Source organism: Mucor velutinosus (assembly GCF_035048745.1).
Source record: "Mucor velutinosus strain NIH1002 chromosome Unknown tig00001540, whole genome shotgun sequence".
In the NCBI taxonomy this organism is placed as follows: Eukaryota; Fungi; Mucoromycota; class Mucoromycetes; order Mucorales; family Mucoraceae; genus Mucor; species Mucor velutinosus.
The window spans coordinates 150,484-168,036 of record NW_027041893.1 but is presented as its reverse complement, the minus strand read 5'-3'; the positions used below and the strand labels follow the sequence as shown (position 1 = coordinate 168,036).

The window sequence follows — 17,553 nt, the reverse complement described above, 5'->3', positions numbered from 1 at the left end:
TTACAAGCGAGCCTTTTGCAATGTCAACATCTCAAAAAAGTCGCTGTAGATCTTACACAAGTCCTTTATTTACTTATGACCAGCTTTATGTCGCCATCTTATTAAGAGCATCAGCAGCAGTGAATGATATGACAATTCTATTATCAAAAAATGGCATTTGTGATATACAAATACTGCATAAAATTTGAATTTCTTTCGCATTGTCCCAATAATAGGCTTTGTCTAATATCAACGTAAGCAAAAAGGGTGCTAAGGGAGATACCTCCTCTCCTCCTCCTGGCTCTGATACAACCTTTCTGTTACTAACTAATAATAAATTGTTTAAAATCTACTTGATATACCAAAATGTTATAATGTCTGATTTAAAACGGCTTCGATGAGAGCCCGCAGGGCGACGCCGACATCGAGCGTAGCGAGATGAATGGGCAAGTAATAAATACTGGAAGCCTTGAACATAAAAGCGTCGTAGTAGCAAGTTAGAGACTGCAAGCCCTTGTCCCAAGAACACACTGCATCTAATTTTAATGATGTTATACCTGCTATACTTAACTGTGGATTAAGTGATTTGTGGTGTCAAGGCAACATTTGCTAACCTTGACCTTAGACAGGTATAATAACCCTAAGGAAGCAAACGTGAAAAGCCATAATAAAGCAATAAATTTGGTTTCTTATTTTCATTTGATGCATTTCACACCATAATCCATTATATTACACCTAATACAACACATCAACATCTCATCGGTTTTTACATATGCAGTGAAATCAGGTTTAAATAGATTTCACAAAAAAAATAAAGCAATAGTAAAATACAATAGAAATCAACTGTATTTTATTTTGTGTATAAAATGAACTGAAGATCCTGGAATTGAGTAAAAAAAAGAAGAGTATTTATACATTTGCATCTGGCTTGTAGGATTAGTGATGATAGAGAGCAATAGGTGCTGCTATTGCGATATCTGGCAAATGTTGTTGATGTTTGATTTAAAGTGGTAGTCAATGCAGGAGCACTGGCCATAAGGGTCGATTTGAGTAACCTTGATGGGCTTGGGTGAGCTATCGTCATAGCATGATTTAATGTAACCTTGATGGTTTAAAGTGTGATGTTTGTTATTGAAGCATGGAATCCTTTATCTGGGATATTGTGCAACTATGGCAGCAGGGCATAGTTGTCATATTTGAATATGCTTGTTATTGATTTAATTCTATTTGGATAAAGATACCATCACCTATTACGACCATCATGGGTGTGATTGAATACACTGTGATCAGGAGTGATTCATTCACACGATGTGCGATATAAGCGTGTATCTTTACTTTAGTATTTTTAAATGGGTTTTTGATGTACATTTGAGCGCTTTCATTAATAGATCCAAATAGCATGAATTTGAATGAGTGCTATTTGATGAACTTTGGTTTTCAATTAAGTTGCGTTTGGGTGGCTATTTCATTACAACATACACTACTAAACGCACATCAAACTATAGTCTATACGCACATCAAGACCCATCAAATAGTCAACTAGTAGGATGACTATTACTGAAACAATACCATTTAATTCAATGACATACAAGAGCGGTTACAATTACACTTAACTGTAGATTATTTACACATATCATTTACGACAATCTACTGGATCATCACACTTGACTTTACACCTCAGGATTTGACATTATTCACAAAGATATAAATGGGACCACACAATTCATTCAATAAAGGATTGTCTTAATTTTGCACAGAATGATAAACTGATAATTTACTGATATATTTATTTGTATGATTTTAGTTATTTACAGTATTTGTCAATCTAATTAACAGAACTTTTATCCATTGCTATAGTATATAAGAAGGATCATCTACCTGGCCAGTAGAGAAACTTCAGTTTGCTTTACACCTGTCAGTTTGATAATAAAACATACCTTTATCAAGTTGACTTTACTGTTTTTTTATGCTTTTTTTTCCATGAATTTTAGTCTATAAAGCCTCAAATTTCACAAGTTCCATACTTCAATAACAAACATCACACTTTAAACCATCAAAATTACATTAAACCATGCTATGACGATAGCTCACCCAAGCCCATCAAGGTTACTCAAATCGACCCTTATGGCCAGTGCTCTTGCATTGATTACCACTTTAAATCAAACGTCAACAACATTTGCCAGATATCGCAATAGCAGCACCTATTGCTCTCTATCATCACTAATCCTACAAGCCAGATGCAAATGTATAAATACTCTTCTTTTTTTTACTCAATTCCAGGATCTTCAGTTCATTTTATACACAAAATAAAATACAGTTGATTTCTATTGTATTTTACTATTGCTTTATTTTTTTTGTGAAATCTATTCAAACCTGATTTCACTGCAGATGTGCCTATCCCTGAAGCTCAACAAGACTTTATCCGAGGCTAGGAGGTAGATAGGCCGCCTCCACTTGGTTATCGCTACTTATTTTGGTGATGATTGAGAGCCTCAATGCCAGAATCTAAAGCTAAGTGGTGTAGTAAGGCATGCTCTAGCACCTGGGGGAAATTTGATGATAGCAACAGTTATATTGCTATATATAGCGGAACTTAAAATTCTGCTTCACATCAGAGCAGGGGAAGCCCTCGCAAATTTTTTTTAGGTCAGCGGAGTTTTCAAGCGATTTGTTTGGCTCAGGGACTGAAGCACAGAAGGATTATAACTAGTTGATTTTTTATTGATCTGACATCTTATAATTTCCTGTTTTTAATAAAGGGGTAATAACGAAACAGATACAGCCTAAATCCTTCTTTATTTAAAAGTAAGAAAAGTGATAATTTTATAATAATAAATTCGACGAAATAATTAGTTATGAACTGTATTATGTAAAACGAAAGCAAAGAGCTTCTTCATTACAACAGGGCATCTCACTAGCGAGCTTGAATACGATGATAGATCTCTGACCAATGACTACTACGCTGAGATGATGCACTGTACTTACAAATAGCAGACCTCTAGAATCATAATGATTGTTGGTATAGCTAATTGAGAGATCGCCCAAGTCGATATGTTTCATATATCGTAGGTGGATCTCGACATCTTGACATTGGAGAAATCAATTCTATTGTAGTTTCTGAGGCATCCTCCTTGAACACACAACCGACTGGACTTGTTGTAAACATAGACGCGATGTGATACTACAAGCATCATGATCTATGTTGCTATATTGTGAAAGTGGTTTGAGAAGAAACTGAATGGGGTTTAGGATGCATGCTTGCATGCAACAATAAGGTGCAATCATTTGATTTAGCATCCATGCATTAAACAGTTTCATGTGAGGAATGCATTTTAACTTTATTATGTTGAGACACTCATATAGGTACAGCAGTACATTAAATAGCAGTTTCTCCCAGTACCACATGCTCTGCCTAACATGCGTCGTTTATCATTGATTTCCAACATGTTCCAATCTTATGGGTTGTTATATTTTTTTTTGGCCCATACCAAATTCTGATTGCATAAAGGCGTTTCCAGTTTTGAGGTATGACCATCCAATACTCCAATACATATCTTTTAAAAATCTCATTAGCTGTTATTTTCTTATACCATACATCTGTCATCTGTAAGATCGCTTGAATTCTTTATATATAACATTTTCCATCGTATTATAATCAATTCATTGTATACTCTATTATATATATCTATATTACTTTCTATTTTCAACCCTCATCTTTTGTATATTTGTTTATTCTGGTTGGACAATTATAAAAAGGCTGGTGTTCATTTGATAGTTAGATCTGCTTTGGCTAATTTACTATCTCTTCAGACTCTTTTTTCGAAACTATACACGTTACTACCGACTCGCCTGTAACACTGGATTCAAAACTGCCAAGTGATATCTTGCTTTGTAAAATACGCAGCAAACATTTGACCGTTGCCATATGATAACAAGGCAGGTTTTCATCGAGCGGTTTTAAATAAAACGCTCATCTATCGATCTATTACTCGTAATCGCTCGTAATTAACGGGTTTTTATAAAAAAAAAAAAAACTCATTACTCTGTTACAGTCCTTGTTGAATACAATACTTCCGAAATAATACTGAAGACTTATTGAGGTTATCCTGGAGTTTTGTAAGCAAGAAAATTTAACTCTGTCGTTGGTTGCCCTGTTTTATAACAAGAGTGATTCAGGAGAATAAAATGCCAACGATAGCGATATTATAGGCAGGAAGACAGTATCAAAAAAGTACTTTATTCCGAATTATATATTGCCTGCTGTTCACGACGATCTATCAAAAGGTCTGACGGTGTCTTATGAAATCACTAAACTTGAAGTCTGCCTTAATAATTAACTTGCATCTTTATTAAAACGATGGAGTAATTTTCATGTGTATCCGGGACAAATAGAGAGAGAGAGAGCAGAATATTCGAGCCGGTAACTTAAGATGCAGTATTTACCAAGAGGGGTGTTTGGTTCATCAAAGAAATGGAAACCCATCCGGAAATTTTGGTTTTTGCACTAAAATGGCACTACAGTCTACTTGTAACAAGAGAGTACGGATAAGCAAGTGGCAATTGGCTTTCTTGGTAGGCAGTGCGTTTCTACAGAAATCAGTGCTTCTAACAATCCAAGGATTAGAATCCAACATGCTCTGGAGTATTAATAGAAATTATAACTGTACTTTCTCTTTCGTGTTGATTCCAATTTCTAATCCAAGAAATGACCAAAAATATGCAAACTACGACTACCATTGATTGTAACATTTTAATGCATGCAACATGTCAATCCGAGATTTTTTTTCTCTTACACAAATCCGATCTCCGTACAAAGTTAAATGAGTTAAAAAAAATTCTTCACTTTTCTTCATTCTTATCTTTTTGCTTTTCACACAATTACAACATGGTCTGGGGAGGCAACGACGGAGCTGTAGATCGATGGGTTAAGCAGCTCGAAGAGAACGATCCAAAGCTAGTCTCATTACACATTCTCAGCTTTCGCCGTATTTCCGCAGCAGAACTTGGCCGTATCTTTCGCGCTATCAGTGCCAATACCACCTTGCGCGATCTTTACGTTTCGGGCCATGCTCTCGATGCCACATGTATGGACCAACTCAGTGAATCATTGACACTAAATGACACTTTACGCACACTCAATCTCGGAAATACCAGCTTTGGTTTAGACACTGATGTGTTTGGGTTATTTTGCGAGGGCTTGGCTGCGAATGAAGGTCTACGAAAGCTCGATTTGGAAAACAAAGGACTCAAGCATACTACGGTTCATCTGTTGGCCGAAGCACTAGCAAAGAACAAACATCTTGAAGAATTGAATGTATCTCGCAATGAGTTGGACAACGAAGCTGTGGAAATTTTGGCTCCTTCTTTGACAGGATTGAAAAAGATCAATTTGGCCATCAACAACATTGGCGCTGCCGGTGCCAAGGTCATTGCCAAACAAGTATTAGCTCCTCTGAGCCAAGTGCAGGAATTGGAACTCTCTGACAATCCGTTGTTGGACGGTGCCAGTGCACTGGCAGCTGCTTTGAAGAATAATCATCATTTGCGTGTACTCAAGATGGTGGATGTAGTCAGTAATGAACAAGACTTGACCACTTTGCCTCCTCCCGCCTTGGGTGATGGCATGGAGGGTGGTAAATTAGAGGACGAAGAAGAGCAAAAGAAGAAGAAGAATGCAGATCAAACTCGTTCTTTACATGGTAACGCATTGGCAGAGTCTATTGGACAAGCACTCGACATCAACACTACTTTAACCCATCTTTGGTTGGATAACAATGCAATCGAATCAAGCTCATTGAACCATTTGGTTGGCAACCTAGCGAAGAGTGGTCTTTTGGAACTCAAATTACGCCAAAACCGTCTCGACGATGAAGCAGCATTGGCCTTAGCGGGTGCTATTGATGGATTACACCATTTGGAGTTGGGTGAAAACAGAATCAGTGCCAAGGGATTCGGAGCCCTGTTAGATACCCAGTTGGACTATCTTGGATTATTCAGTAACACTGTGAGCGGATTCGGATCAGATCCCAGTGCATTGCCAGATCTTTTGTCAAGCAAGATTCGTCGATTAGACATTGGGTGCAATGGCATTATCCATCAAGACGTGGAGGCTATTGTACACATTTTGCTCAACAAGGGAGTGCCTGAACTGAGCTTGCTAGAAATGGGTGGTAATGTCGAAGATAAGGAAATTGAGAAATGGGAAGCTACCATGGAAAGATTGTTATCTGAGAGAGAAAAGTTGGAAGTTATCTGGAAGAGAAAACCAAGTCAGATGGATGATTCTCGTCCACCCCCACCACCAATGATGTAAATCTAGCTTATCGTTTGTTTTTTACCTTTTATGGTATCTTTGTTGTATAGATAAATCCTGTTTGATTTAATAAGGCATATTATTCCTTTTTGCTATCTTTTTTTTTTTCATATTTGATCTTGGTTTGTTACAATCTCTTTGTGTAGCCAAGCAAGGGAAGTCTTATGTCTGTGTAGCAGATGCAGAAAAGAACAGTCTTTTATATTTTTTTTTCTGTAAATAATGATCAGATATAAATTGAGGTGGCATTGATTTTCTTTTTTTTTTCCATCTTGATTCACTTGAAATCAACACATATGCAATATATCAAGGAGCCGCTGCATCGCTTCAAGAAGCATTTGACCCTACATGAGGTATTGTCTGGACAACAAGTTGAGTTCAAGTAGGCTGATCACATTCATGTAGATCTCTGGCAGTTTGGGTGATCTAGGCACGCTGCTACCAATTATGATGTCTCTGGCCATCTCGGGCCAGATCAACTTGACAAGTACACTCTGGTTTACAGGTATATGGAATATCCTGTCAGGCGTCATGTTCCAAGTGCCTGTATGTGTCCAACCGATGAAAGGTAAAGTAAGAGAGACAACCAGGACCTGATAAGCGTATTCACACGTGATTCAATGATAGCCATCGCAGCTGTGGTCCTGACGAAAAACATGTCCATCCAAGAAAACATGGCAGCTGGCCTCAGCGTTGCTACCTTTATCACGTTTCTCGGCATCACACGCACAGTACATCTTGTTGGCACATTTACTCCTCCTGCAATCATCAAGGGTATATACTCGCTGAATCATCATCGCCATATGACACCATCTTGTAACACTTGACTTCATGTAGGACTACAACTAGGCACTGCTGTACAATTGATCATCAAGGCACACAATTTGATACCCAAGCTACAATGGAAAATAACGGCTGCGAATTGGTCTGATAACAATACTTGGGTTCTCCTGAGCTTTCTCTTTGTAGTCGCTTGCTACAGAACAAAGGTCCCATCTGCTTTGATCTTGTTCTTGATTGGCTTGATCTTTGCTCTTGTACTCATGTTTGCGGAAGGCAAGGATGTGCCTCATCCTAGCGTAGGAGGAGGTCATTATCCCGATACCATCATTGTGCCCTCACCAGAAGAGTTTAAAAGCGGGTTCCTGAATGCTGGTCTTGGTCAGTTGCCGCTCACTACACTAAACTCGGTCATTGCACTATGCGCCCTCATCGATGAGTTGTTCCCAGATCATCATGCAAAGACGTCTCAAGTTGCTGTGAGCGTGGGAATCATGAATTTGATCGGATGTTGGTTTGGCGCTATGCCTGTGTGTCATGGCTCTGGTGGTCTTGCTGGTCAATACCGTTTTGGCGCTCGGTCCGAAGTATCTGTCATTCTTTTAGGTGCCTGCAAATTATTCTTGGGTATTCTTTTTGGTGGATCGCTCATAGGATTGCTGCAAGTGTTTCCAACATCGATTCTTGCTGTCATGCTATTCATCTCAGGCATTGAGCTGGGTTGTGCTGCTAGATCTGTCAACAATTTGACGGATGATGAGTATAGAAAAAGAGAGAACTTTACTGTGATGCTGCTGACAACTGGTTGCTTGGTAGCCTATTCAAATGATGGTATTGGCTTCTGTGCTGGTCTTGTTTCAGCTGCTTTGCTATCTATGCAGCGTTTAGGTTTAAAGGCGTGGTTCAAAAGCACACTCAATGGGTTCAAGTCTGTACCACGAGTTTGGCGGGACCAAAACCTCGTATCACCTGCCTTGCCTGTAAGTGCATCACAAGATGGCGAAGAGGAGAGGGTTTCCGTGCCTTCTACACCAAATGGCACCTCCAAGTTGGCTCGTGCTTCAGAATACCCCTAGTCTCGAGACTCTAATGACGCCTCATTTCTTGCTGCTGTCTCATTCCCAGTTCTTTAGTACACTTAATTGATATACTTGTGATATAAACACCTGAATGGATAAACACTTATTTCATTTTCTTTTGAACCTGCTATTTATTACAATGCAAATGAAAAAATAGCTTCCATATCCTCCACCGTTCGTGGCAGTATAAGATCAGGGTGTTCGTACCCGTTGCTTGGATCCTCAATGGCTTTACTAATATCACGGTAGGTATCCAGCAGCAGTCGAATGGCGCCTGATTGGACTTGCTGACAATGCTGTCTTGATGACAGTTTCTCTAATTGTGGCGATACATCGGCGCTAGTCAATACAAGGAAAGAGTCGAATTTCGACATGGCTTGAGCAAGTGAGTCTGCATCCATGTGAGGTAATGTTGACAGCGGTGTCTATGCAGCAGCTTGTTTAGTCAACCTCTTCATAGACCTATTCAAGTTGATACTTACCTCTGCATTTTTCGTCGCCAAGGTGTCCTTGATTTGAGTTAGTCCTGCTTGCTCTATCAGTTTGTTGTACTCTTCTTGGGCCATATCGTCTAACAAATCATTCATGCGTGCAATGACATTGTCTCGCTTTTGTTGTGTAAATTCGTATGGCATCATGGCAGTCTGGATATGATACAAGCAATTCACCATGTAAATGTCTTGATCTATCTTGCTGAGCTTGGCGACGGATAGTTCACAAGTGTTTAAAAGTGGCTCTATAATAGCATCCAGTGTCTCTGAAAAGTCAAATTCAGGGAAACCTTCAGTGCTGTTTGTTGCAACTATCAAGGATGAATCATACGACGCTAGGATTTCTTTCTACATTGGATAGGGGTTGAATACAGCATCCTCACATGGAATGAAATGGCATACATACTAGCTGAGTCGTCATGTCTCGTACTGTAGGCGCAATGGATAAACTTCTATTTGGTGCCTACAATGTGTAATGTTAGATATTATCATGCTTCTCTCTAAACAGCTAATCATACCTCTGTGGATTGCATTAATCTATCTGCTTGGGCATTCAATGTCTTGAAAAAGTACTTGTACGCGAGCTCAGTCATTCTATTCATACACACATATATATTAGCCAAACCGATTTACCCTCATGACGAAGCCGTGTACTCTACTCATATAAAATTCTTTCCAGCGTCGTATTCTTTCTCATCAGTTTGCTCAATGTCATTGTATAGAATTGTATCAAGTTTGCCACTTTGTAGGATGTAATAGCGCCAGGCTGTAGTACAAGCACTTGCTCCATGCGAGATTTCAGCGGTCTACAAGTGCCTTCCATAGCGCAATCCAACAGGTCGCTGATTGTATCAGACACTTTGACTGTGATACCGCTGACATCCTCATATTTCTCTACGTTGCGCTGAAACAAGCTCTCCAGCATCTCCTTTTCTGATGCACATGTCTGATGCACCCATGCCAACATGTCTCCAATGTATCGTAGCGGATCTGGTGCCTGAAGTTCTATCGGGCGAGGTGTGCCTCCTGGACCGCCTTTTGTAAGTGCGTTTAGAAAGGCTCTTGCTACTGCATCATGTCGAGCTGATGCGATTTGATCCAATATAGTTCTACATCGAGTTTAGACACCTTATGTTACTTTTTATCCCAGGGCATTATACTCACTGAAATAGCACGGGTCGAAGCATTAGTGCTCTCAGTGCTTTTGTCATCAGCGAGCTCACGTCAATGCTATCGCCACCAAAACATGTTCTGCTCTCGTACTGAGTCCATTTGTTTAGCTTGCCGTAAGCGTTTTCCTGATAAAGTGCCATTGACTCCATAATATCTCGACTAAACAAGTATGAGAATCGACTCTCCACCTTTATTTGGCATCAACCTTACCCAGCTGTTTGGTTCTTTGTAGTCAACAGTAGCTGACAGTCGCTATGGATTTGCTGTAAATGCTGCAGTGCATCGAAAAACTCCTCATCCACAGGCTCTGACATGTTGCTGAGTATCTTGATCTCTTGTTCGCTCAAGGTGAATTTAGCTAGAAATCTGTCCACCACGGCAATCTGCGTTGAACAAGCATCACTGCATTCACAGGTCAATCATTCAGGTCCCCCACTCTATCCTGTTGCCATGGTTACCTGTGCTCTTGCATAATATTAGCTTGTTCAATCATATCTGCTGTCAGTAATTCTGCCTTGACAATACGCTGTTTCATGTCTTTGCATACGCTCTCCATCTGTCCCATCTGTGTTTCCAAGCATTCGAATTGCTACCAAATATGCGTTTCAGCATATCTCATCAAATCTCGCTCAAATCCTTCATCAGATTACCTTGACTACTTTTTCAAATGCAAACAGAAACTTGCGGTTGGTTTCAATCTCTTTCTTTTCAATCGTGCCTCGTAAGTTGCGTCCTAGGTTCGTCTCGTCTAAGTCAGGTATGTTGGATAGCGAGGCCAGCGCTGCCTTTATTCTGGCATCCTCTGAGGCAGACGAGTTGAGTACTTTGCTCAGCTTGTGGGCCAGCGGTTTGTTGGGCTTGTTGGATATGGACAAGGAAGGTGAGTCTGTGATGGCTGGTGGTGTTTGCATCCTCTCAAGTTGCTTAAAGAGTTCGAGAAAGAACAAGCGCGCTATGGCTGATTCCACCTGCCAATTTAAGGATGCGACGTGCCCTCTTTGCAGGACACTTTTAAAGAGCAATGTATTTTAACCTCGTCACGAAAACTTGCTTCTTTTCCTAATTTTCATTCATACCAATACGCATACAAGACATGACTGATTTGGCATCAGGATTGTTAATACAGCTCAAAGATTACGCCACTTGCAACGATGATCTCGCCGTTCACATTCGAAGAACTGTACTAGAACCATTCCAAGTGGATGTATCACGACCTGACAGCATACGTAAACCACCACCAACACCTGCTCGCTTCAAGCAGATGGCCACTCAATTAGCGCCTGTGGCAATGCGCATCGTCAATCAAAACATTGAAGCGCTTATCGGCCTCAAGAGCGCAAAAACCTCCAACTACACAGTGGCAGTGAATTGCCTCGTTGACACATCCTTCTATGCTCTATCCGCACTACGACACATGAACACATTCACTGCTCTGAAGCCCTTGGACATTGAGAAAACAACCTCAAATCTAATAGGCAAAATGGTGGATTTGGGAGAGTATAACCGAGCTCTAGATGAACTGCTCAAGTTTCGCTTAGTACTAGCCAGCGTAGCCAAAGTCGAATTAACCAGCGGTGCATCCAAGGCATCAACAGGCAAATCATCCTCAACAGCAACAACAACGCAGCCCATGAAAGGCGTCCTGACAGAATCATTCAACAAACAGCCTTCATCCAGCACTCGAGCCGCTACTACAGCAGCATCTGAACCTATCATCACAAATCAATGGGAGGACGATATCCTGAACAAGTATGCAGATCTGTTCCAATTCCCTATCAAACCCAACATCAATGATCGCACCATGATCCTGCTGATTCTGGCATATCAAATGAACGCCATTCGATGTTGGTGCGAGTTACAGGACGGCGCATTAGCCAAGGTAAGAGGGACGGGAAGGCATAGTGTCCGGGTACTGACAACCCTTCAAGTACATACCTTACTTTATGGAGAAGTCTGGCAACTTCTTTGACTGGTGCGTGCAGCTACTCAATGTCGATGCTACAACAGCCAAAAAGCAATTGGATACGCTACAGAGACTACTTTACAAGGTTGCCAACAAGTTTCCATTGACAGGTGAGTTAAAGCGATTGCGATACCATGCACAAGTAGTCTGATGATGTATCGCAGAGGAGGCTGCCCTTCATTCACACAGCATTCAAAACATTGCATTGAAGGCACTGGCTACATCGGGATCTGTGCCCTTGAAGTTAGTGTTGGACCGCTTGGTGCGAATTGGCATTACCTACGAGAAATCAACAAAGCAGAGTAAGTTGGATGGCTGTGAGGCATAGATCCTGCGCGACTAAACAACGAAATAGCCTCCTACAGTCATCTTGAAAAATGCTGCAACGGCTTTTTGGAACAATTTCAACCCAATGTTAACAATTTAGCAGAGATGGATTCGTATTTCGTGCTATGTGAATACGCTGCTTACGTATCTCGAAAGGCCAAGAGCTACAAGGGTGCCTTCTACGCCTACAAGTACATGATCCGACCACTGCGCGACATTATAGAGAGCAAATCATCGTGTAGCTTTTACTATGCTGCTTATGCTGCCAATGCAAAGCTAGCGCTAGGATCAGTCCAGATGGATAAAATGGTCCTCAATGACACATTTGCCGATATCACTACCACACTGAACGAGTCGATTGCATGCCTTGGATTAATCACCACCTCAACAGATCAGCCTCAAGACCAACATCTGGAGCAGGCGCTGTACAATCTCTGCAAAAGCATTGAAGGATTCCGTCTCAGCTGCAAACGTCTATTCGAACATATTTCTGACAAGACAAAGCAAGCCTTGATTCAACGCAAAAACGAGCCCTTCAAGACACCACCTCGTCAAGAAGACCTCGTTACACCCAGTGATTTTGGCCAATGGAACTCAATTGTAGCTCACATCAAGAACGCACTTCAGCAATGCAGCGAAACACTGAGCACAACGATTTGCCTTGCCAAAGCAGCGTCTGATGCCAAACGAAGCACCACACAGGAGGATATCATGATCTCCTATATCGACATTATGGTCTTGCTAGCACGCATGCAATTCAACATCAAGGACCAAGACAGCTATGCTCAAGCGTACGACTACCTCACCAACGCAGAAGAGATGTGTGCTGATAAAAAGTATACGTCTGGCTATCGCTGGCTATCAGGGTCTTACTACAATCTGGGTACTGCCATGATCAAGACAGAGATGTACACAGAAGCCGTCTTTCCTATACGTAAAGCAAGTTCGCTGCTGGAAAAGGACAGCGAAAGAGCCAATACAAACGAAGGACGATTGCAGCTGTGCAAACGATATGAAGTGCTGGGCATTTGCTGTCAGAAAACAAAGCGCTTTGAAGATGCCATTTCAGCGTTTCGACTTGCACTAAAGCGTATCCCAATGTCTGAAATAGAAAAGTTTGTCAGCAAAGCAGATACAACAGCCGTGTCAACTGTGATGGAGCAAGACACGCTGATACCCAAACTGATAGATCGGTTTCTGAGAGCCTCTGTGATTGATCCGGACCAAGAGAGCATCCACTTTGCTAGCGAACACATCAACTTGTCCACCATCAATTCGATTCAAAAGTGCTTTATTTACGAGTGTGAGCTCAAGGTGTGGCATGCGCTCTCTGTCAAGATGAAGCTGTACAAGTATGAGTTGTTTATCATGGAAAGACTGCTGCAAGTGTACGACGCTGAGAATTTCCCTCTTCGCAGAGCAAGGTAAGAAACGAGAGAGTATGACACACATACACAAGTGCTCATCCGCTGCTGTAACAGAGTGCTGTTGAGCCAAGTCAAGATTGAGAGAAACAAGCCCAGTGATAAAGATCAATGCACAAGAGCAGCACTAGCCTGCGCCAAAGAAGCCAGTAGTCTGCTCAAGGTACAGGACTATGCCCAGGATACCAACTTACTGAACTACCGTCGCCACTACCTCGCACTCTCCAATTCATGGATGGCCCTCTGTAGTCGAGAACTAAAGGAGCCGCCGTCTAGCCACACATTCACATCCACATTGCAACAATGGGGTATCTTGCTCAAGAAGATCACGCCCATCTACTACTCGGGCGACTCGTCGAAACTGGACATCAAACAGGTGTATGATGAAATTGATGATTTGGACCAATTTTACGATCATATGCGCATGCTAGCAGACTTGTTCAGCATCACGGGAGAGCGTATTCACCAAATTTGTGCGCTGCGAATGCTGCTAAAACTAAACAACGGGCTACGAGACACTCAAGTGGATCATATTTCAGAGTCTATCGTGCTCAGTGCCACCATTGGCAAGTTGTACTGTGATCTGGGGTACACAGGCAAAGCAGCCATCGAATTTATGCACGCTAAAAAGGCAGTGTCAAGCAAGCCATGTAACAACCATGCCGAGCTAGTGTATCTTGTCAATTATGCGTATTATCTGGCGTGCATTGGCGATTTCGATACAAGGTAAGAGAGTGTGTGACATGACAAGTTGACAAAAGACTTACAGAACGCGTTGCAGCATGGAAGTCTTTGCATCCGCCAAGTTTGTATGGCAGAATACGCCTGCTGTGGATCAACGAGATCCTCTCACTACAGTCAAAACATACACGACGCGCTGCATGCTTCTAGCAGACGTTTACTCGACACTCTCGCTGATACAAGCCAACACAGAGGACATTGACTCGGCCATTGACAGTGCCACAGCCTCCCTTCAACTCCTCAACAAGTGCATCCAAATCGTACAGAAATCACAAGAGAAAGAGCAACAGAAGCAAAAGACAGAGCTGGAAGATCCCTTCAATTCACCTCCACCCGAACAACAGGAAGCCCGCAAGATTGTTTTTCGTGAAGCTCAATGGACCATGGCGCAAAAGATTAGCAGCAGCTTACACACACTGGCTCAATTACTGGTCAAAAAGGGTTCTCCCAACGAAGCCAAGTACTTTGTCAAACAAGCACCCTTGTTGGCTGAAAAGGTGAATTCGTCTGCCATGTTGTTTGATGCTCATTTGGAAGCTAGTGCGTTTTACTTGAGATGTGGGGATAGAGAAAAGTCGCAGGATGAGATGGAGATTGCCGTGCGTTACAAGGAGCCTGTGGGTGGTCTAGCTCAAGTGAAATACAAAGTGGCTTTGGCAAACCTGGCCGTGGCCAATGCCTTGTTTGAAATAGCAGTGCAATCTTACGACGAAGCCAATGAGCACCTGCTGCAGCTGTCTGACAAACAAGAGATTGCTGCTTTGGAGAGGTTGATTGATGCCAACCAAGAGCGTGGTACCAGAGATAAAGTGGCCTTTGCTGACGAGGCGAATGGTACGATACCCAAGTGTCGTGCTATACATACAACTTACACCACTTTTTTTTTTTTTTTTTTTTTTTTTTTTTTTTTTATGATAGATGCCGATATGTATGAGTGTTACCCACTTCAGCAATCCATCATCTCGTATGAAATCTGCAAAGGTGAGATCATATAAAATACCAAGAGACACCTCTCTCATATTCTAGATTAGCTGTGGCACTGGCTGACGAAGGCAACATCCAAGACGCATTGGCACTGCTGGATTCATTTGATGTGACAACACTGAGCGCCTCAAACGAAATTGAACTGATCGCTACCGTAGGCCATTTACGACTACGTATGATACGTCAAGACTGTACCATGCGTCCTGAAGAAAGACTCCTTTTTAATGAAGCTGTCGTGTCCCCCGCAATGAAAACACAGGTATCCCGTGGTAGTTTGATAAAGAAGCCTACAATGGACCATGAACTTCGTGCCATGCGAGATGCCTTGGGTCAGTCAATGAACCACATGAATGAAGCGTACCGCAACGGCTGGATCCGAGAGCGCCCAATCACCATGGAGCAACTTTGCAGAGAAACAAGCTATGCAACCCTATTGAACCAGCAACTGTCCATCAACAACCGCATGACAACCAGTGACAACTCGTTGCAAAGTACCTACTACATGTCTATGGCCCATGGCATTAATATGCGCCGTGAAATGCAGTACTGTCTTGGTATCAAGCTCAACCAGACTTTTGCTGGACATGCTCCCAGTGACAAGGAATGGCCGCCCATGAATACAAAAGAAAAGCAAACTTATTATGATCGACTTGCTAGAATGTCTCGTAATCCCGGTTGGCTTCAAGGACATCTCAAAACACTGCAAGATCTCTATCAGGAGGAATCCGAGCTGGACGACACTTCATTTCAAGCCAAATTTGTTGATATCTTGCCCAGTCATTGGACTGTCTGTTCGCTCAGTTTAGATGTTGTTCATGGTGACCTGTATGCTGTTCAATTGAAAGCAAGAGAGCCGCCGTTTGCCGTCAAGTTACCCTTGGGTCGTGCCAGTCAACGTCCTGCTAATGAATCGGCAGCTTCCTATGATACGGTGCAGTACGCTGATGCTGTAAAAGAACTGAGGGCCATCATCCAAGGCAGTGATGAGACCATTGCCGATAGCGCCAATTGCAATCATGCAGGTGAAATCGAAGCCTGGTGGAGCAAGCGTAAAAATCTCGATGCCAGGTTAAAGAAGCTATTGGACACTATGGAGAGTCAATGGTTCAGTGGATTTAAAGGTCTTTTGACTGGGCGCTGTCAAGAGTACAGGGAGGAGCTAGTGAAATTCCAAAAGGCCATGAACGAGATTACTTTCAAGACAGTCAATAGTGTCACTGCAACCAAGCTCAAGGTGGAATTAAGCTTGGCCTTCTGTCGTGTTGTCGTGCGTCTGGGTCGACATCCTGCTCAACGCGATTTAGAAGATGTTTCTTACTTTGCTCTGTCGTGCTACGAAGCCCAGAATATCCAGATTGACTATACCAAGATTGATTTCAAAAAGGTAAACATCATTAATAGCTCTTGTTCAGGACCATCTATACTGAGTCTCTTTTTTTTTTGTTACTAGCTGACTGAACACATTCGACTTTTGATCACTCGCTATCATGAAAGATCCGTCATGGCAGGCGTCGACTCGACCAAAAATATACCCAACGACCACGTTATCTTGATTCTGGACAAGCATTTGCAAATGTTCCCGCTGGAATCCATGCCTGTGCTTCGCCCACAGTCTGCCTCTCGATTGCCATGTCTCTCTTTTCTCAGAGACCGCATTCTGTACACACAATTCCACAATTCAAAAGAAGCGTATGATGATTTCGGCCTGACAGCAACCAACGAATGGACAGATCTCACAGTCTCCAAGCGCAGTGCCTTTTATGTGCTGAATCCTGGAGGCGACTTGAAAGACACGCAAAAGGAATTCGAACCCATCTTCAAAGACGTGCCTGAATGGGATGGTATCATCGAGTCCATGCCACTGGAAATGCAATGCAAAGACGCTTTACAATCAAGGGATATTTACATGTATTTTGGTCATAGTGCTGGACAGGCTTTCATGCGAGGTACCACAGTGAGACAATTGCCAAACTGTGCTGTTTCTCTCTTGATGGGTTGTAGTAGTGGTATCATGGAAGCGCATGGTGAATTTGATCTCAATGGCTACGTGCTCAACTATTTACTTGCTGGAAGTCCTGCTGTTGTGGCGAACCTGTGGGATGTAACGGATAGAAGCATTGATAAGCTGACCAAATACATGTTACATTCGTGGGGAATGCTCAAAAAGAAATCAAGTGAAACACCCAAATCACTCGTGCAAGCAGTCAGTGAGTCCAGAAATCAGTGCAAACTAGGCTATTTAATAGGTGCTGCTCCCGTTGTTTATGGCATTCCTGTCTATTTGAAGAATACTCAATAA

General features: G+C 42.1%; 4 protein-coding genes across 4 annotated transcripts; 3 read left to right on the top strand and 1 right to left on the bottom strand.

The window, feature by feature from the left end:
* Window positions 1–4,864: 4,864 nt before the first annotated feature.
* ATC70_004169 (uncharacterized protein) lies at window positions 4,865–6,292 on the top strand (the record flags this gene model as incomplete). Its single annotated transcript, XM_064823480.1, has 1 exon — window positions 4,865–6,292. One exon carries the CDS (start codon window positions 4,865–4,867, stop codon window positions 6,290–6,292), a length of 1,428 nt encoding a protein of 475 aa, XP_064688305.1.
* A 296-nt stretch (window positions 6,293–6,588) lies between these two features.
* On the top strand, window positions 6,589–8,148 carry ATC70_004168 (uncharacterized protein; the record flags this gene model as incomplete). The annotated part of the gene is made up of 4 exons (XM_064823479.1): window positions 6,589–6,645; window positions 6,698–6,860; window positions 6,920–7,066; window positions 7,130–8,148. The coding sequence occupies 4 exons, from the start codon at window positions 6,589–6,591 to the stop codon at window positions 8,146–8,148; spliced, it is 1,386 nt and encodes a 461-aa protein (XP_064688304.1).
* A 137-nt stretch (window positions 8,149–8,285) lies between these two features.
* ATC70_004167 (uncharacterized protein) lies at window positions 8,286–10,726 on the bottom strand (the record flags this gene model as incomplete). The annotated part of the gene is made up of 9 exons (XM_064823478.1): window positions 8,286–8,576; window positions 8,634–8,990; window positions 9,049–9,105; window positions 9,161–9,236; window positions 9,302–9,751; window positions 9,807–9,974; window positions 10,026–10,217; window positions 10,274–10,404; window positions 10,466–10,726. The coding sequence occupies 9 exons, from the start codon at window positions 10,724–10,726 to the stop codon at window positions 8,286–8,288; spliced, it is 1,983 nt and encodes a 660-aa protein (XP_064688303.1).
* Window positions 10,727–10,908: 182 nt separating this feature from the next.
* ATC70_004166 (uncharacterized protein) lies at window positions 10,909–17,553 on the top strand (the record flags this gene model as incomplete). Its single annotated transcript, XM_064823477.1, has 9 exons — window positions 10,909–11,694; window positions 11,744–11,888; window positions 11,943–12,080; window positions 12,134–13,529; window positions 13,587–14,255; window positions 14,311–15,104; window positions 15,189–15,251; window positions 15,302–16,638; window positions 16,705–17,553. The coding sequence occupies 9 exons, from the start codon at window positions 10,909–10,911 to the stop codon at window positions 17,551–17,553; spliced, it is 6,177 nt and encodes a 2,058-aa protein (XP_064688302.1).